General features: G+C 44.9%; 1 protein-coding gene across 6 annotated transcripts in view; it reads left to right on the forward strand.

The window, feature by feature from the left end:
* The window catches only part of LOC129855459 (KICSTOR complex protein SZT2-like), a 110108-nt gene that overhangs the window by 63995 nt on the left and 25414 nt on the right, over window positions 1-20699 (forward strand). For 5 of the 6 annotated variants that reach the window (XM_055923131.1, XM_055923132.1, XM_055923135.1 and 2 more), the window contains 13 exons: window positions 4823-4941; window positions 5227-5391; window positions 6038-6122; window positions 10675-10848; window positions 11881-12078; window positions 12547-12785; window positions 13084-13247; window positions 14215-14312; window positions 14647-14779; window positions 14988-15115; window positions 16106-16153; window positions 18294-18415; window positions 18577-18759. In XM_055923131.1, the coding sequence (XP_055779106.1) occupies window positions 4823-4941; window positions 5227-5391; window positions 6038-6122; window positions 10675-10848; window positions 11881-12078; window positions 12547-12785; window positions 13084-13247; window positions 14215-14312; window positions 14647-14779; window positions 14988-15115; window positions 16106-16153; window positions 18294-18415; window positions 18577-18759 (1856 nt within the window). The remainder of the gene's footprint in view (window positions 1-4822; window positions 4942-5226; window positions 5392-6037; window positions 6123-10674; window positions 10849-11880; window positions 12079-12546; window positions 12786-13083; window positions 13248-14214; window positions 14313-14646; window positions 14780-14987; window positions 15116-16105; window positions 16154-18293; window positions 18416-18576; window positions 18760-20699) is intronic. The other variant, XM_055923134.1, reaches the window with a different exon arrangement.

Below are 20699 nucleotides of genomic sequence, written 5' to 3' on the forward strand. Positions count from 1 at the left end.
TGTTTTTATACCCCAACCCTGATCTGTACTTCTCCACAACTTTGTCTCTGTTTGGGGAGCTCCTTGGTCTTCATGGTGCCGCTTGCTTGGTGGTGCCCCTTGCTTAGTGGTGTTGCAGACTCTGGGGCCTTTTAAGAACAGGGCTGTATAAATACTGAGATCATGTGACAGATCATGTGACACTTAGATTGCACACAGATGACTAATTATGTGACTTCTGAAGGTAATTGGTTGCACCAGATCTTATTTAGGAGCTTCATAGCAAAGTGGGTGAATACATATGCACACACCTCTTTTCGGTTTTGAATTTTTGAATTTAAAAAAATATATATGTATATTTTTTTTATTTCACTTCACCAATTTGGACTATTTTGTGTATGTCCATTGCATGAAATCCAAATAAAATCAATTTAAATTACAGGTTGTAAGGCAACAAAATAGGAAAAACGCCAAGGGGAATGAATACTTTTGCAAGGCACTGTAGGCTTCCATTTGTCCCATCTCTCATTTAATTGGACCCACTTCACAGTAGTAAATACTGTTGATAAGCTACCGGTATTTTGCTCTATGCGATCTGATCACAGTTTAACGGTAGAACAGACAGTTCACCTTTTCCATTGATGTTTGTAGGCTACGTCTGAATACTGTAATGTCAAATTTCTTGAGTCGCCTAGACAATATTTCATTTATAAACATAATATATACACTATTTATACAAAAGTGTGTGAACACCCCTTTACATTTGTGGATTCAGCTATTTCAGCCACACCCGTTACTGACAGGTGTATAAAGCACACCGCCATGCAATCTACATAGACAAACACTGGCAGTAGAAAGGCCTTACTGAAAAGCTCAGTGACTTTCAACGTGGCACTGTCATAGGGTGCCACCTTTCCAACAAGTCAGTTCGTCAAATTTCTGCCCTGCTAGAACTCCCCCGTCAACTGTAAGTGTTGTTATTGTGAAGTGGAAACATCTAGGAGCAACAAAGGGAAAGGGGGATACCTAGTCAGTTGTACAAAATGCATTCAACTGAAATGTGTCTTCCGCATTTAACCCAACCCCTCTGAGTCGGAGAAGTGCGGGAGGCTGCCTTAATCGACATCCATGTCATTGGCGCCCGGGGAACAGTGGGTTAACTGCCTTGCACATGGGCAGAATTTCTACCTTGTCAGCTCAGGGATTCGATCGCACAGACGCGAAATGGTAGGCCACACAAGCTCACAGAACGGGACCGCCAAGCGCTGAAGCGCGTAGCGTATATAAATGGTCTGTCCACGGTTGCAACACGACGACGAGCACCACCTTGTTAAAAAGTCCTGGGGAGAACCTTGGAAGTTATAAAGATAATTAAGTTGCTAATGGCAGCATGCAGTACCCTGGTCGGCCTTCAACTTTAGTTACTCAATGAGAGAGGGCGGCATGAGCTAGCCTGAAATGTCATTATCTGGAGTAGCTCAAACTGTGCATGTTATGGCATGCCATCTTAACCGACTTCGTTTGGCTTCAATGCGCTGTTGAGTCTTCACATAGGAATGAATGGTGTCATGTGATTGATGGCTTTGTCCATTCATAAATACAGTCATTGCTCCAGACTCCCTACTGAGCATTGATTTGCATAAATATGTCAAAGAGAAACACCTCTAAGGTATCCTCTCAACAGTAAAGGAAGTCAGCAATACATAATTTGAAGTAGAGAAGCAGCTGTTATACACTGAACAAAAATATAAACGCATCATTTAAAGTGTTGGTCATATATTTCACGAGCTGAAATGAAAGATCCCAGAAATGTTCCATACGCACAAAAAGCTTACTTCTCTTACAATTTGTGGGTACATTTGCTTACATCCCTGTTAGTGAGCATTTCTCCTTTGCCAAGATAATCCGTCCACCTGACAGGTGTGGCATATGAAGAAGCTGATTAAACAGCATGATCATTACTCAGCTGCACCTTGTGCTGGGGACAATAAAAGGCTACTCTAAAATGGGCAGTTTTGTCACACAACACAATGTCACATATGTGAAGTTTTGAGGGTGTGTGCAATTGGCATGCAGACTGCAGGAATGTCCACCAGAGCTGTTGGCAGAGAATGTAATGTCAATTTCTTTACCATAGGCCGCCTCCAATGTCGTTTTAGAGATGTTGGCAGTACGTCCAACTGGCCTCACATCCACAGACCACGTGTAACCACCCCAGCCACCCGGACAGTTGATGAAACTGTGGGTTTACACAACTGAAAAACTTCTGCACAAACTGTCAAACAGTCTCAGCTCATCTGCGAGCTCGTTGTCCTCATCAGGGTCTTGACCTGACTGCAGTTCGGCGTCGTAACTGACTTCAGTTGGCAAATGCTCACCTTTGATGCCCACTGACATGCTGGAGAAGTGTGCTTTTCACTGATGTTTCAGCTTTACCAGTTTCAGCTTTACCATGGCAGATGCCAGACAGCGTGTAAGGTGTTCAGTGGGCGAGCAGTTTGCTGATGTCAACATTGTGAACAGAGTGCCCGACGGTGGCTGTGGGGTTATGATATCGGCAGGCATAAGCTACGGACAACGAACAGAATTGTATTTTATCAATGGCAATTTGAATGCACAGAGATACCGTGACGAGATCCTGAGGCCCATTGTCGTGCCATTCATCCGCCAACCATCACCTCATGTTTCAACATGATAATGCACGGCCCCATGTCGCAAGGATCTGTACACAATTCCTGGAAGCTGAAAATGTCCCATGTCCCAGTCCCAGTCTTTCATGGACTGCGTACTCACTAGACATGTCACCCATCGAGCATGTTTGGGATGCTCTGGATTAGGACGGACCCCAATTAGTCGACTGGCCAATTCTTTGGTCGATAGGCTGTTGGTCGACCAAGATTTTTTTAAGTTGAGCAGTAGCGAAGATATAAATATCTTTTTTTATGGCACAAGAGACTTCTTATTCCTGCCCATCTCAGTGAACTAATCCAGTGCAGAGGCAGCAGGGATGACACTGTCCAAGAAGAAGGGGAGTGTGGCTAAAATGCACAATGCATGTCTCTCTCCAGGATACAATCTCACCCGCCAATTTATGTACATTCATTGTTTCATAACTTAATTGTGTGAATTGTTTGCATTTGATAGTTTACATATATCGACATATATCACCAGTAGTACATTCCTATAATTTCGAATCTACAATGTTTGTTTGGTTACGGTCATTTCTGTTAATGGATTCAATATATTATTATTCCAGTCTTTTACCATTCTCATTGTCGGAGAGGACATGTTATTTGCAGAAAAGCACAACCTATGTTTATTTCATTCCGTTTATGAGTTTGGTCAATTTAGTAATTGTATTTTGTTTAGAGCGCTCCAGTCAATGTTGAGTAAGGACGTGCACCTGATTACGCATAGAAGTAGGCCTATAGGCCACCTGGCCTACGCACAAATGTACACTACCGTGTACAACTGGCAGCTTCATTAAATAGTACCCGCAAAACACCAGTCTCAACGTCAACAATGAAGCGCCAACTCCGGGATGCTGGCCGAAAAAAGCAGAAAAAGCAGGAAAAAAAGCAATATCTGACTGGCCAACAAAAATAAAAGATTAAGATGGGCAAAAGAACACGGACACTGGACAGAGGAACTCTGCCTAGAAGGCCAGAATCCCGGAGTCGCCTCTTCACTGTTGTCGTTGAGGCTGGTGTTTTGTGGGTACTATTTAATGAAGCTGCCAGTTGAGGACTTATGAGGCGTCTGTTTCTCAAACTAGACACACTAATGTACTTGTCCTCTTGCTCAGTTGTGCACTGGGGCCTCCCACTCCTCTTTCTATTCTGGTTAGAGCCAGTTTGCGCTGTTCTGTGAAGGGAGTAGTACACAGTGTTGTACGAGAACTTCAGTTTCTTGGCAATTTCTCGCAAGGAATAGCCTTCATTTCTCAGAACAAGAATAGACTGACGAGTTTCAGAAGAAAGTTCTTTGTTTCTGGCCATTTTGAGCCTGTAATCGAACCCACAAATGCTGATGCTCCAGATACTCAACTAGTCTAAAGAAGGACAGTTTTATTGCTTCTTTAATCAGAATAACAGTTTTCAGCTGTGCTAACATAATTGCAAAAATGTTTTCTAATGATCAATTAGCCTTTTAAAATGATCAACTTGGATTAGCTAACACAACGTGCCATTTGAATACAGGAGTGATGGTTGCTGATTATGGGCCTCTGTATACCTATGTAGATATTCCATAAAAAATCTGCATTTTCCAGCTACAATGGTCATTTACAACATTAACAATGTCTACACTGTATTTCTGATCAATTTGATGTTATTTTAATGGACAAAAAATGTGCTTTTCTTTCAAAAACAAGGACATTTCTAATTGACCCCAAACTTTTGAAAGGTAGTGTAGGTATATAAATGTGCACATTTGGGGATCTGATAAGATTCCTGATTTGGCTGAACGCACCACCACTAATGAGCTGTGGAGCTTCTCAAAGTCATTTTTTCTTATGTCTTTGTTCATTGAAGAACTGGAAAGACAAAGCCAAGTCAGGTCTGAGGCAAGGGTCATTTTGACATGGTCTCTATTTTAATTGCTTAATCTGTCATCTCCCCTTCATATGCACTGATGGGAAAAATACTTACCCGATTAAAACAATATGGTGGACACTCATCATTAGCCTGGCTTTCACCTGGTCAGTTCTTTCTGGTCAAAGCGATGGAGAGGAGGCGAGGAGATGACAGATTATTTTTTGTAATTGTTGCATTTATTTACAATAAAAAAGCTATGGTTTGACGTCTTCTCCTGACCCTTGTCCTCTGCCTGGTCTCCAACACAGGTCCAGAGATCACAGATGAGCTGGTGAAGGTTTTGAGGAAGCGTCTGGATGAGACCACCCTGGACATCATCACCATCATGCTGGGCAGGAACTGCAAACTCACCCCTGCTGACGTGGAGGTAAATGATTAGGTGCATTAGTGTCACATATTCTTTTGATGAATCGTGATTTAATGGAGGCAGAGATTTTAACCGAACCGTTCGGTTTGTTCTGTGGTGGAAGGGGCTAAATATGCTATTTTTTTATGCTACTTTCACCCCCAGAAGTAGTGTTGAGATTTGCTTCTGAATCTCTTGTGGAAAAGACAATATTCAGTCATGGGTTTCAGAGATAACTTATAATTTAGTAGGAATAGGAGAGACATTGATGTGTTGCTTGATTACGTGTTGATGTTCTCCCCTCAGTTTATCCAGCCGTCAGGCTCTCCAGCCACTGAGGTGATGGAGTTTACTTTGCCGCAGTGCTTCATGCCCTGGACCCCTGCTGTGGCCCACTACCTCAGGCAGAACCTGCTCATCTTCCTCCACATCCCCAAGTACACAGACAGCTACGTAGAACACCACTTCAAGGTATGCAACACCACTAGTACACAGCACTGGTACCACTACACGAGTACACAGACGGTTACAGTACATCGAGCACCACTTCGAGGTAGACTACAGCCCAGCCTCATCCTGCATACAGACATTAGGGGCAAAATCTGCTTCTGCAAGTAAAAGCATGTATATAATGTCCCACCTCTCCCCCTCTCAAATTTGGAAGAATTTAAACCAATATAAACCGACCTCTGTCCCACCAACATTTTCCGGTGTGATGCCGCTTTAATAAGCGATTTTTGTCGCAAGTGTCTGAATGCCAGGTAACATTACTCGCAGCACTCGGGCTGCCCAATTCAGATGTCTTTTCCACTCTCTTTTGACCCATCTCATCAGATCTTTGTCAGAGCTCTAATTGGTCAAAGCGTTTTTCAGCGATGTATTTGTCAGTTTTATAGGATGATAGAAGGGGACCATTCAATTGATGCAAGTGTGGTGTATACAGTTCCCTATGAAGGGGTGTAGGCTAGATGTATAAAAAAATAGGACCAATCCGCTGATGGATAGAGTAGTGACTACATTTATTTTGACAAGTTTCATTTTTGTGTGGGAAATCACAAATCTCTCTCTCTCGCGCTCTCGCTCTCTCTCGCTCTCTCTCTCTCTCTCTCTCTCTCAGCACTACTTCCATCAGAGCAGTGAACTACCTGACTCTGATGTCTACCTCTACAATAAGCCTGGGGGCCAGGGGACTGGAGGGAAAGGTAATGAAGTTCTTTCTCTCTTCTCTCAGCTGTCCCTGCACACACACCGTCCTCTCACTCCGTCCCTGCAAAATGTCTATCTCTCTGTCTTGCGGTCTTGCACTGTCCCTCTTTCTCTCTCTCGCGCGCACGCACACGTGCACATACACACACGTATCCCATTGCAGTTGGCATAGCGCACTCTACAACTAATTCACCACCTGATATTGTGTTTATTTATAATTAGGTAGCCTTTGCTTGTTTTCTCAAATTATTTAGCGGAGGCAGTATTTTCTCTCCTCTACTTGACGTTTTTTGCTCCGCAGAGTCAGGTGTGTGTGTGTGTGTGTGTGTGTGTGTGTGTGTGTGTGTGTGTGTGTGTGTGTGTGTGTGTGTGTGTGTGTGTGTGTGTGTGCGTGTGCGTGTGTGTGTGCGTGTGTGTGTGTTTATAAGCTGCTGACTTCGAGGGAGTGATATCACAGGTTGTGCTGACAGCCTCTTTCCCTATTTATACCTCTCACCACATTAAATAATCGCACGGCAAATTATCACAGCACTGCCTTGCATAGCTAATAAGCACTAAGCTGACTTTTGTTCTGCTAAGGCACGTCTGGTATAGAATGTCCGTTTCTCTGATTAGTGTTACACTCGTTCTCCCAAGGTGACTGGCCCATCAGACTCTCCAACTTCCATATGTGAAGTGTGCTTTGGTGGATAACTTGCCAAAAAATGAAACGAGACTGAATAATGGCCTGTTTTGTTGTGTATTCCCCTGTTTGAGGATCAGCTTTCTCTGGGGATAGCACATGCTATTGCCGTGCGCCCGGGTGTGAGCGTGCACGTGTGTGATATGGCCTCCTGTCAGCTATAATGATTAACACACGGCTCCTATATTATCCCCACTGCCTGTCGTCATAAATATTGTTTCAAAACAGGCTGATATCTCACTTAAACTGATTTCTCTGCAGTGTCCTACTCAAAGTACCAAGGGTGATGCTTATTCGGGGGGGGGGGGGGGGGGGGTGTTCCCTCCAGGTTGCTTCCCAAATGGCACCCTATTCCTCATATAGTACACTAGTTTTAACCAAAGCCCTATTGGCCCGGGTGCACTATAAAGGGAATAGGGTGCCATTTTAGATGCACACACAGCCCAGGCTTTTGCATTCATTTCCCATGCAGTCTCACTACTTTTTATTTGCTGTGTGTGCATCTAAAGGGAAGGGAAGCTCTGACAGCATCTTATTAATTTTAAGTATTACACAACAAGGTGCTTAAGTGATTTGATTTGACTTGATCCCTGCCTGGCGTGAGAATGTGTCAGGTTCAGACTGCCACTCTGGCACAGATGGAAGGTTTAGCCTTGCACTGTTGTATTCCACGGACAGCTTATTAAGAAACTGTTTTCCAATGGTTACCACATTAATCTTGTAGAAAAGTCACAACCTAAACCACACGCCTACTGTGCTTGAATACCATGGAAGGCATTTTAGCATGGGCTGCTGCTTCAGTGATTCCATCTCAGAGAGCTAATAGACCGCGTTTCATTGCAGAATTCAGACAGAGATATTTTCCTCTTACTAATAAGTGTGTACGAAGGTCCTGCAACAAATAACTCCTATAATAACTCATGTATGTTATTGTATGTGTGATAGAATAGTAGCAATGTGCATAAAGGAAGTGAAAGAGTGTAGTGCCAGGCTAGTGGAGGCCTAGCTCTGGTCCAGGGCATTAGTGTAGCTTGTTAACACTGAGCCTTCTTTAAAGCTGCACTAACGCCCTGGACCAGAGCTAGTAGAGGCCCAGGCCCAGGTCTCCTGGACATTTGCATTCAATTGGTAGATCAATCAGAGATGGGGTTGCAAAATTCCGGAAACTATCCACAAATGTACAGGTTTTCTAGAACTCCCAGTTGGAAGTTCGCAGAACCAGGAGGGAATAAGCAGGAAATCCTTAACACTCCGACCAGGAGTTCTGGAAAACCTGTGGATTTTGAGAAAGGTAGCGGAACCATTGGCGACCCCAATTACAGATGATCTGTAGATGCTGTTCCACTGACTCTGCCGATTCCTCATCAGTTTATCAGTTTGCACTACTTAGTAGACAGTTCGCAACATACCATCCGTTACATTAGTAGCTGATGCACCCTTCAGAAAGGAGCTGATGAGAGACACCTCTCATATCATATCTGATGATACTAGAAGGTCATGTATTGAGGGTATGTCTGTCTGTCTGTCTGTCTGTTGACTCAGGTACCATGTCGGACCTCGTTCAACACCTCTTCCCACCCTCTCAGTTCCAAGGTATCATGTTTTATGAACCCCTAGCTACCTTGGCTCTACTGGCCTAGCTGGCTGGGGGTGCTTCTGCTCTTGCCTCATTTTCCATATGGCTTTATTTGGCTGTGTTTTACTCTTAAGGGAGATTGGCTCTTTGGAAGTAAATTGGCTGCACTTCAACAGAGGTAGTCTTTAATGTGGACCGGATTGCTTATTTGAGTTGCCCATTGCTCTCTGCATTACTTTTTAAGTGGCATGCAGAGTGACCTGACTGTTCTTTCTTTCTTTTAATGTAGTCTGGTGGTACTTTTGCCGCCTTTTAAAGCTTCAATGTGTTCTTGACTGGCTTTGGTCTCGGTTATAATGGCTTCTGCAGTCTATCAAGAGATGCTTCTCAATGAGAAATTGAATGGAAAATAATCAGGCATAGGAATATGTTTGCGTTTTAAGTTTAATAGTATCCAGCTTTTAAACGAAATTGAATGTTTTTTTTTTTCCAATTACGCAATGATATTTACGGCTATTGAGATATATAGGCTGGTTAAACACAGGGCTACTGCAATGTACTCATTGATACTGAAATAATTATTTTGAGCAGAATGAAACAATGTTTTACTACAATTGTAGTATTTTATTCACCATCTTTCCTATAGAAATGTTATGTTTGGATCTGTGGCGCTCTTTTCATTCCAAGAAAGGCCTATGTAGCCTAACGTGTGCATTTTCGGTGTTCTTTAAAAAAAAAAAAAATTGAATTAAGGCTGAGACAGTTTGAAAATGTCATCGCGGTCCTGTCTTGTTTGTCTAGTGGATGTCAGTGTGACTTCTTCAAAGGCTGTGGAAAGGATCCCCAGTCCAGACTAACTGTAGTGTAATTGACTGAATGACTGTCTGGCTCAGGGCCTTACAGGATAACGGCGTGGCCTTGTCTTGCAGATAGATAGAGCCCCATCAGCTCTAAATCCCGTTTTCTGGCTGCCACCATTACTGATGTGCTGTAGCAATCCGTTGGCTCATTGCCCTGGCTGACACGGGCAGCCGTCACAGAACCTGGACAGCCTGTCAGAGGCTGCATCCCAAATTCTGTAGCACCTTATTCCCTGTATAGTGCACTACTTTTGACCAGAGCCATAATGGCCCTGGTCAAAAGTAGTGCACTAAATGGGGAATAGGGTACCAATTGTTTGGGATACACCCTCTCGCGTTAAAGCCACTATGGAGGGAGTGCTGAACACAAAACGACGCCTGCTGCATTGTGTTTCTGTGTGCCGTTTGCGTTTGCGACTCGCAGGTGACGGCACCGGTCAGTCCGTCAGACCTCATAAACCACCCTGCTAAAGTAGCCAAAGAGAAATGGACCGGAGTCCCCGCAAAACTCAAAGTACAAAAACATCAAGTCACTTGCTCCGACTGACCTGTGCAGTCATCAGAATGCGCAAGTATGTAGTAGTAGTAGTAGTAGCAGCAGCAGCAGTAGTAGTAGTAGTAGTAGTAGTAGTAGTAGTAGTAGTAGTAGTGGTGACATGTGACTGCTTTGCTGACTAGCTGGCTGCAATAGGCAGATACGCACGCACACACAACATGCACGCGGTGTAGCATGACCGTCCGCAGTCGAGTGTAAAGCCCATGTGTGTGTTGCTGTTTTATTCCAGGTGATGAATGTAATGCATCTATGTCTCCCGCCAGCCTGCCAGGTACATCAGCCCATCAATCACTACTCCACGCCTGCCTCTCCCCACTAACGGTGCAAGCTAATAGCCATAGTCGTATCAAACCAAACATGGCCCGGGCAGATCGGCAGTAATATTAATTTAGCGCAGGTGTCGTGCATGGGTGAGGAATCCCTGTATGATGCAGGGTTTTATGAGGTGAATAGAAGATGCAGGGCGACGGGGTGAGAATCCGAAGACGACGCTGTCTGGGTTTGTGTTGGGATGGAACATCAACTGTGTTGTAGTAGAAAGGTCATGGTTTATACATTGATGCTGTAGTTCCTCTGATGTTAAGGCAGGTGAATATCAGACCGAATCAATGGTGAATCTCTGTAGTTTATAATGGCCCACAAAGTCGTTGTTTATTGCGTTCAAGCTGCACTTAATTTCACTTGAAAAATATGTTTGAGCGTTTAGATATGAACAACATGCACAATAGTCAAGGTTATTGTTAATAATGTACAAAAAAACACTATCCGGCTCAAAGGACCATTAAAAAGAGCACCACCTTTATTCATCCTCTAATTAGTCTATCAGTGTAACTCTGGGTCACCCTGTCCTCCACATTTCACCTGTTCCCTTCAGGTATCGCCTGTATCGCCCTGTCGTTCGTTGACGCTCAAGGCTGCCCCCTGCAGGTTCCAGCCCAGTACTGCACCACACCACCCAGAGGGGATGCATCTACCATCCTCCTACAGCCAGACCAGTTTGACACCCTGACAACTGTCATCAAGGTGGACTCCAACAACCTCAGCTCAGGTAAAGCCTGGCAGGGTTTCTTTTAGAGATCAGTGTCCGGTTTATTAGGGCACATGGTAGCCCTTTTTTGGCATCGGAAAACAAAAACGAATCATTCTTATTGGACAGGTTCAGATAGTACCCCTTCATTTAGTGCGTGATGACAAAGCCTGAGTAGCCAGGACAACCATTGGCGGAGTTGTTGCCCTGTCTTTTTCTTCTCAACGAGTGTCATGAAATATGTTTTCTATTATGTGCGGCATTGTCTATTTGTATTAAGTGATTGAATTATATATATATACATTTTGCACTGGGGAAGTATTTGAGAATCGTAAAATTCTAGCTTCTTACAGTACCATTTCACAAGATAGATTAATTTATAAACAGAGCAATAAGTCATACATAGTGGTCTCACTCTGGAATTAAATGGCAAGTCACCTTGAATAGGACTGGTAAAGCTGCTTGCATAATGATGGTCATTGCATCATTTTACAAGGAGTTTTTATTCCCTCTTTCTTAGATACAGGGATTGTATTTGTCAATGTGACCTTGAGTTAAATTGAATAAAATTATGATGAACTTTTATGTTTTTGTTGTTTAAAAAAAATCAAAAACCTCATCCAAACAATGACATGCATAAATGTATTATTCACATATAGCTAAGATCTTTAATTGGCAAATATGATTTATGCTTCCTAGTTTGTTTGAGAAAATGCAATTAGTTTCGAAGAGTAAAAATAACCTCCTCTCATGTGGTAATCTACTGCGTTGCCATGTGTTTGTGTAAGATTATTAATTAGAAGCCTACTACCTGAACTGCTTAAACTCTGCTGGGCTCTGCTCTACTGGGCCGTCTATAACACCATCATTAATCAGGTGTGCTCTGCACTAGCCTGATCACAGATGTGTGTATGTGTGCGCTGTATAGCCAACTCCTATGCTCATAGTCACAGTGTGATCATTGCCAAGACCTGGGACCAGGCTACAGTAGTTCTGCTCATGCTCAGTGCAATTCTCATTAGTCATGAATCTGCCCTTCCTTCTTCCTGACAGGGTCAGAGATGAGGGTGCGTTTTGACATCTGGGAGCAAGGTAACGTCTCCCCCCTCCAGCTGACTGACAAGCTGCGAGGGGCCCTGCGCCACGCCCTCTGTGACGTCATCATGGAACTCCGGGTCCTGCCGAATCCCCTGTGTCTGGAGACGTTCTGCACTACACCGGGGCGAGGGCAGAGAGAGGACTCCACTAATGGTGAGGAACTACAACTACCTTTACAGTACCTGCTTGGTAAAGCTGGGACAATCAACAGAAAAAAAGATCGACACCGACCATACCTATCACTTATCACAGGCATTTTGCTGATATCATTCGTTTGCAATAACTAGCCTCTAGAGAAATGTGAAGTTTGAAATGAAAGTTTTGCGGGTTGTTAAAGGGACAGTTGATGGCTACAACCATCAAACTATTAGTTTAAAGGGTAAGGAAAAAAATGATGCAGATTGTTATGAGCGTGTCATTCTATTTATCCTTATCGCATCAATTCAGGCAATTTATCGCGATACGGATGTTTGTCCATATCGCCCAGCTCTACTGCTTAGTACATATTGTTTCCTTTGGCCCGCACAACGAATACAAATGCTTTATTGGTTTTCTTGGAAAGTTAATTCAGTCTAATGTTCTCAGGTTCATCCCTTGTCTATCTCCATGTCTTTTCCATAGGTCTTTTAAGTCCTCCTCCATTAGAAGCAAAGGAGGGGAATGAACTGGAGGTTAGAGAAGTGAAGGAATTTAAGGACAGCTTCCGGCCTCGTAGTGGCTCTAGGAGGGTTAAGAACAGCCCCTCCCCTATCACCCTGATTCCTGCCCCCCTTGTGACCACCCCCAACACCGGACCAAGCACCCCTGAGTCCACTACGCCCACCGGCAAGACCACTCGCCGAAGCTTCTGGGAAATACTGGTGAGTGAAGTTCTCTTTCATTGGGTTTGTGATGTGTTGTAAGAGAGGATTTTGTCCAAAATGGCACCCTATTCCCTAATGCAATACTTGTCTATTTCTGCTATAGTGGCCAAAACTAGTTTACTTGATTGGGAATAGTGCCATTTCAGAATCTTTCATAAAACATTTCTGTGTGTCTCATCTGAGTTTAGTTCTGTCAGTGCTACATCCATCCGAGATCAACATTATATCTATATTTGGGTTATGAACCACCATGTTGCTGTTTTATTCAGTGAGGAAATTATTATCCTCCCTACAGAGCAAGCCAGACTCATCTGAGCTGGGGAGCCCTAAGACGACAGACGACATCGTGCAGGAGAAGGGAGAGGAGGGTCGGACACGCAGGAGACACAAGACGGAGAATGTGAAGCAGCAGTGGAGCCAGGAGAAGGCCATGGCTGTAGAACTGGAGCAGGCCCAGAGGTTAGAAGATACACAGAACACAGGCTGGATTTAGATCTGGGTTCAAATAGTATCGGTTTTCTTCCAAATGCTTTTTTTCCCCCTGTCTGGATTTACAGATGGGCAGAGTTAGAACTATTTCATTGATCTCATTGTGACAGGCAAACTCAATCAGGTACTTTTCTGTCAAGTAGACAGAGAAAATACCACTTGAACCTAGGTCTGGTCTCCGCTGTTTAATGTGTCTGGGTTCAATATCTCATTAAGCCAAGGAGAAGGCATTGAGCTACACTCACTGGACGGTTTATTAAGTACACCCATCTAGTACCGGGTCGGACTCCGCTGTGCCTCCAGAACAGCCTGAATTATTCGGGGCATTCTACAAAGTGTCGGAAACGTTCCACAGGGATGTTGGTCCATGCTGACGTGATGGCATCACGCCGTTACTGCAGATTGGACGGCGGTACATTCATGCTGCGAACAGCCCGTTCCATCTCATCCCAAATATGCTCCATTGGGTTGAGGTCTGGGGCCACTCAAGTAAACTGAACTCGCCGTACCTAATAAACTGGTCGGTGAGTGTATAGAGAAAGGCAGGATCCATGATTGGCTGAGATAATGGAGGGGGATAAAAATAGACTACAATGCAATGCCATGCTGACTCGTGTATGTATGGGGTTCATTCTTAAAGAGATGGGTGGGGCTGAGGCTTAAGAGGGTGTGACTGATGCTGAATGGGTGTAAATGAAGAAGAGCTCTTTAGAAAGTGTGGAAATCATTCAAGGGCATTTTTTTTTTTATCCTACTTGTCTCCAAAGGATACATTTATACAATAAAAAAACATCACTTTCCCATGTTTCCCCCAACTGCAGTGTGTGATATAGAAGTTTTTGGGGGACATAAGCTCTCCTTCCTGAATTCAGTCACAAATGTGGAGTTTCCGTCAGTAGTTTTGCACTGTTTAATGGGTGTGTGTATTTTCCAACAGGAGACATGTGTCCCAGCTAGAGGAGGGTGACATTGGGACCCTGCACCCTCTATACCAGGTCACCTGTCAGCCCTGGATCACCTTCATGGCTAAACTTGGTGAGTGGCTCCTCTGCCCTCTCCTCTGCCCTCTCCTTTGCCCTCCTCTTTGCACTTCCCTTACCCCTGTCCTTATTTCTGCTGGAGTGGAGAGGAGAGAGAAGATGGGAGGGAGGGTTATAGAAAATATTGGTTGCATCCCAAATTGCACTCTATTCCCTCTGTATAACCTCTCTGGTCAAAGTAGTGCACTATACAGAGACTAGGGTGCTATTTGGGACGATACCGTTGTCTCCTATCTATTTTCTGCGAGAGGCTTTCAATTTGAAGGTTAACTCTCATTTTCTCTATTTCTTCTCCTTTTCTCTCTCATTCTTTCCTCTGGTATAAACAGGATGCCCGTCGATTCAGCAGTGCACAGCTGAGATTGCCTCCCAGTTTCTGCTCCCGCCCATCCTGACAGAGATTGTCAATCTGGTCAGCTCCCTGGCCAGTGACACTGCAGTTAAGGTGTTTGAGAGGACAAGGTGGGTCATTTGAAATGATCACGCGTACAAATATGTGTACATTATTTGAATCTCTTCCAGCTAGTTTGGAATGAGGTGTAAATCAGGAAAGCATCTATATACACTTTTCTAGGACCATTAACACATTTTTCAAGCGAGTGTTGTATGGATATTGTTTTGATATGAACTTACTTTATCATGGTTTTGTGTTTTTTGTTTGGTCCCCTAGTTGTCCCCAAGGAGACATGTTTGTTCCCCTGCCTTTGATCCACCACCTCAGCCAACCGCCTACCACCTCTAGAACCTTCATCCTCATTGGACGGAACTTCCACCAATGGCATTGCAGCACAGAGCAAGGTACCTGCACAAGCCAGAGTTCTATTATCCCTGTGCTTTTGAAAGTAGTCACTGTTCACTGTTTGCTTAACCTAATGTAGCAGGTGTAAAAAGACGCCTGAGCAGAGGTCCCGCATCCGGTTTCCAGCGGAAAAGGAAGCTAGGTTGAATGAACTGTATCCCTGAAAACCGGATGCATCCGGCTCTTAGCAATTCTGCTAAGGGTGCTGTTTGCTTGACCTTTGATTTGATTGACTTATTAGATTCCTGGAGTTAAACATAATCATTGCCCTTTGCTAGTATTTGATGATCATTTTATACCTCAAATGATGCCTCATTTCCTTATTTCGTTTTGGGAAAGGAAAAAAATGACGAGGTACTTTTTTCTCCTCTGTAACTTTGGGATTCTGTGGTCAACCGTGCTTTACTAACTGACTTTATGGAAGCACCAAATTGAGAAATGAAAACGTGGGAAATACTACATCAGCATATATTGAGAGATATTATTACGCTGCTCAGCCACCCAGCTAGCAGGCACACCGTAGCAGAACTGGGCCCAAACCCAAATACTCCATCCTAACCCAACCTGGAACATTTTGCAGCTAATTTACTTCTAAATTACTCATTGCATCAAATCTGTTAGATAGATTCTCTCGCTTCAAAAACAACACTGCAATGCCATGTTACTATTAGCTATTACTAATGATCAGCTGTAGATGGGTGTAGAAGACTAAGTGCATGATGTGCACGGAGGCGTTATTTCTAAGCTTACCCTGTCATGACATGCTCTGTCTGCTACTGCGCTTTGGGTTCTCTTCTCTCTCCTCTGTCCCGCTCTGACAATCACCGCTGTTGCTGTTATTTCTTCTTTCTTTCTTTCTTTTGCAAGCACGTCTGTCTGTAGTGTCAGCGGAGTATCTCTGTGTAGCTACTGTAGAACTGTCTGTTGTCAGTGCCTGCACTCTGCCAATATCATGCTGTTTGTTTGTGCTCATCTCCGTTTGCCCACAGAAGACAGTTCAGATGATGAGAACATCCCTGAGATTAGTAGGTTCACACGTAAGTCTCACTCTGCCCCCTCCTCATAGTAGGTTCACACGTAAGTCTCACTCTGCTCCCTCCTCATAGTAGGTTCACACGTAAGTCTCACTCTGCTCCCTCCTCATAGTAGGTTCACACGTAAGTCTCACTCTGCTCCCTCCTCATAGTAGGTTCACACGTAAGTCTCACTCTGCTCCCTCCTCATAGTAGGTTCACACGTAAGTCTCACTCTGCCCCCTCCTCATAGTAGGTTCACACGTAAGTCTCACTCTGCCTCCTCCTCATAGTAGGTTCACACGTAAGTCTCACTCTGCTCCCTCCTCATAGTAGGTTCACACGTAAGTCTCACTCTGCTCCCTCCTCATAGTAGGTTCACACGTAAGTCTCACTCTGCTCCCTCCTCATAGTAGGTTCACACGTAAGTCTCACTCTGCTCCCTCCTCATAGTAGGTTCACACATAAGTCTCACTCTGCTCCCTCCTCATAGTAGGTTCACACGTAAGTCTCACTCTGCTCCCTCCTCATAGTAGGTTCACACGTAAGTCTCACTCTGCTCCCTCCTCATAGTAGGTTCACACGTAAGTCTCACTCTGCCCCCTCCTCATAGTAGGTTCACACGTAAGTCTCACTCTGCCCCCTCCTCATAGTAGGTTCACACGTAAGTCTCACTCTGCCCCCTCCTCATAGTAGGTTCACACGTAAGTCTCACTGCCTCCTCCTCATAGTAGGTTCACACGTAAGTCTCACTCTGCCCCCTCCTCATAGTAGGTTCACACATAAGTCTCACTCTGCTCCCTCCTCATAGTAGGTTCACACGTAAGTCTCACTCTGCTCCCTCCTCATAGTAGGTTCACACGTAAGTCTCACTCTGCCTCCTCCTCATAGTAGGTTCACACGTAAGTCTCACTCTGCCTCCTCCTCATAGTAGGTTCACACGTAAGTCTCACTCTGCCTCCTCCTCATAGTAGGTTCACACGTAAGTCTCACTCTGCCCTCTCCTCATAGTAGGTTCACACGTAAGTCTCACTCTGCCCTCTCCTCATAGTAGGTTCACACATAAGTTTACCCCCAGCCAGCCCCAACCAAGCAACGCTGGCTCTGGGCTATTCTGGTTTTATGTATATGTTTTAAATTCATATAGAATTTTCTTAGACATTATTAGTGGTTCAATTTACCCATTTAAGCCTCAAAGAATGTGTTCAAAAAAAGAACGGTAAAAAAAAAAGGATTTGTACCGAATGCTTCACTGAATGCATGTAGTGAGCTGTGCATCATGTAATCATGTTGCTTACGTAGCTTCATACAGATGACCTTATACCTGTGGAATAGGAAGAGTTCACACAGTTTCTTCTGTCTCGTCTCCCTCCAAACTTTTATATTTCAATTCCAAATGTCAACTCAAATCTCACAATTTCTGCTCTCATAAAGGGCTACAATTTCTCTTCAAGCTTAACTCTCTGGCCGTCTGGCAAAATAATAGTCAATTTCTTAGAAAGGAAAGGTTTTTTTCCCCCTTCTCTGCCTGCTCTAAAGGCAGCAGTGGAGTAGCCCCTTGCATGCCTCTCAAAGAATGGATCTGTGAATAATTGTACGCAACTGGCCCTGGGGGCTTAGAAAACCCTGCTGAGATGTTCTCTGTCTGATAGGACGTAATGAGAACCGTTTATTATTTCTTCTTAATAGCACCGTGTCCAGAAATCACTTTCCCACCATAGGGTGACTTACTGTCCGTTTAGTCATATACTTGATGGTCAGATGGTAATATACTTGATGGTAATCATATACTTGATGATCATAAGAGATGCAAGATTCTCAGTCTGGGACATTATTAAGGTCCCCTTGTTAAATTGATTGTCGGCCTGAGTCCATTCTACCGTACCATCCTTATCTTAGAGACTGCGCTAGAGTCTGGTTCAGCTCCGCTTCTCTCCTGTCTGTCCTCTGTCTGCTGTGTCAGGTTGGGGTCAATTCCATTACATTTCAGTCAATCCAGGAACTAAAATTCCAATTCCAATGCGCCTCATTGCTTGTCAATAAAGACAAAATGGAATTGGAATTTCAGTTTACTTTCGGTATTGACTGAAATAAATGGTATTGACCCCAAACCTGGTCTGCATCCGTCCCACTCTCACTGTTTTCTCTCTCCCTGTTGGTCCAGCTCATAAGGGCTTCCAGCGCTTCGAGGCCTTGGAGCAGTCTGATTGTTTCAGCCCAGGGCAGGCCTCGAGGGGCGTGGCCCCAAGACAGAGGTTCCTCCTCATACACATCCTGGATAAGAAGGTGAGGAGAGGAGGAGGTGGGGGAGTGAGTTGTTGGTGGGTGGGGGTATGTATGCACAATTTGGCCCATTTATTTCCACCCGTAGGCTATGTGAGGGGGGTTGATCTCAATCTCAATGTTGATCTATGTCTCTCTCCATCTCCCGTCCTCTCCCTCTTCAGGTGACCCTGTACACCTATAACTGGTCGCTGGACCTTGGTGTGTCTCTGAACCGGGGACTGGTCAGGCTGGTCCAGTGGCAGAATGCCAGGTCCCACGTTATCCACTGTCTCCTCAACCAGAAGATGGGCCTCTTCCACCACTACTGCTTCTCAGACACACCTGCCCACGAAGACCTCAAACAGGTAAACCGTTTCTCAGAATCCCCTTCACTCGCCGGGTACATTTACATGTACCAGGAATTTGACCTGGTGAAGTGGTGCTGACGTCGCCTTACGACACTGTCAATCTCACACGGAGCCATCATACTTCCAGTAACCACAGTCGAACACTCATACACACACCAACGATATCACTGAGGTACCGTATCTAAATCAGACACACCTGCCCACCAAGACCTGATCAGGTAAACGCTCAATCTCACGCACGGCACAGCCATCTGCTTGAATTCGTCGCGGTCTACCACTCTTTCGTGCACCATAACTGTGGCCTATAAGTATTAAACATATGCCCACACACAATACACAGATGGTGTGATGTTAGGATTGGGGACAATGTCCTGGTGGTTTAAATTGGGGTTCAGGCAGGTGGAATCAGTCTGTTGGTTAGTGTTACCGCAGTGTCTGGTGGTACAGCAGGGTACACACAGCTGTCAACTCCTGAGGGTGGGACTGAGATTCCTTTCACACTAGCAGGTACTGCATACACACACACACAGACACACTGCCTTCTTTCACTCTAGTGGGTATCCTACCTGCTCATTGCCTTTCTTTGATGTCCCCCTCCCACTCTCTCCTCTGCTTTCTTGCTTCTCTTCTTAGCAAAAGCTGGGAGGGGGTCTTGTCACTAAATCCACTCCCACGTCTCTTTTCCCATCGGAGTTTTAAATGGCAGCAGTTTTAATATTCCTATTGCGCTTGTTTTGATCGGAGCTCTATTGGGACCTGGTCAAGAGTAGAGCACTACATGGGGGGGATAGGGCGCCATTTGGTGTACTTAGTAGATTCTCCTTGGTCTTTAATACGGAACATCAACATGACCTAGTTTTCTCCCCCTCTCTGATCATCCCTCCCTCTTCCTCCCTACCTACCTTGGTATGACATGTCAGCACCGAGGCCTCCCTTCCTCATTCCTTCTGTTCCTCTTTTTTTCCCTCCTTTTCAGTCAACATCCCCGTCAGCGTCCTTGTATCTCTCACTCCTTTTGATATGCGCGAGGAGAGGAGCAGAGAGAATGGCTGTGTGCTAATTCTCACCCTATTCCCCTTGTAGTGCACTGCTTTTGACCAGGGCCCACAGTGCTCTGTAGGGAATGGGATGCCATTTGGGACCACAGCGAAGAGAATCGCTCAGTTCTCTGACTTCACAGGCCCGTGTTTTTAGTTCCGTAGCTCTGGGGGTCAAAAACAAAGAATGCCTATCATTTCTGAGCAGTCTGCACGAGTGCCGATACACGGGAGATGGAAGAAAGGCGAGACTTATTTTTAGGGCTTTGAGATGATTTTGCAAAAATAACATTCTGTATTTAATCTGTCATAGAAACGGTTTTTCTCTGCCGCTTTTCTTTTTACTGAGAACAGAAGAGGAAACACGCATTGCATTTTGTTTTACAACACTTTTTTTGGAGGGGGGGGGGGATCACATGATTTAAACATCCTTCTAACATTTTGCCACCGCCGTGCAACAACCAATTGGAGTGCAAAAATGTCAAATTAAAAGAAAAGAAAATCTCCCAAAGTTTCCCCTGTTTCTCCCTCGATGCCCTCACTCTTAATCGCCTCTCCACTAACGAATGCTGACAGAAGGCGGAATCAGAGCGACGGAAAATTTGCCCCCGCAGACTGTCATCTGTCACAGTGGGAGCACAGTGGGCACCAGTGCCCAGTTCAACCCCCCCCCCCCCCCCCCCTTGCCCAGCGGGCACAAGACAGACACTGGACAGAGGGTTCTGCCACCCTGGGGCATCTGGGCCCTCCTCTTCCTCGTCCGTTGCCTTGGTCCTGCCCAGCAGCCGTTAAGCTGCTCCGTTGAGCTAACTTGCTCATAAGTTCCCCTGAGCAGAGGGGAGAGGGGGGGGGGGGGTGGTGATATTGTGCGGACATATTAGCTGTGCAGTGTCAGTCAGG

Source organism: Salvelinus fontinalis, chromosome 5 (assembly GCF_029448725.1).
Source record: "Salvelinus fontinalis isolate EN_2023a chromosome 5, ASM2944872v1, whole genome shotgun sequence".
Taxonomy (NCBI): domain Eukaryota; kingdom Metazoa; phylum Chordata; class Actinopteri; order Salmoniformes; family Salmonidae; genus Salvelinus; species Salvelinus fontinalis.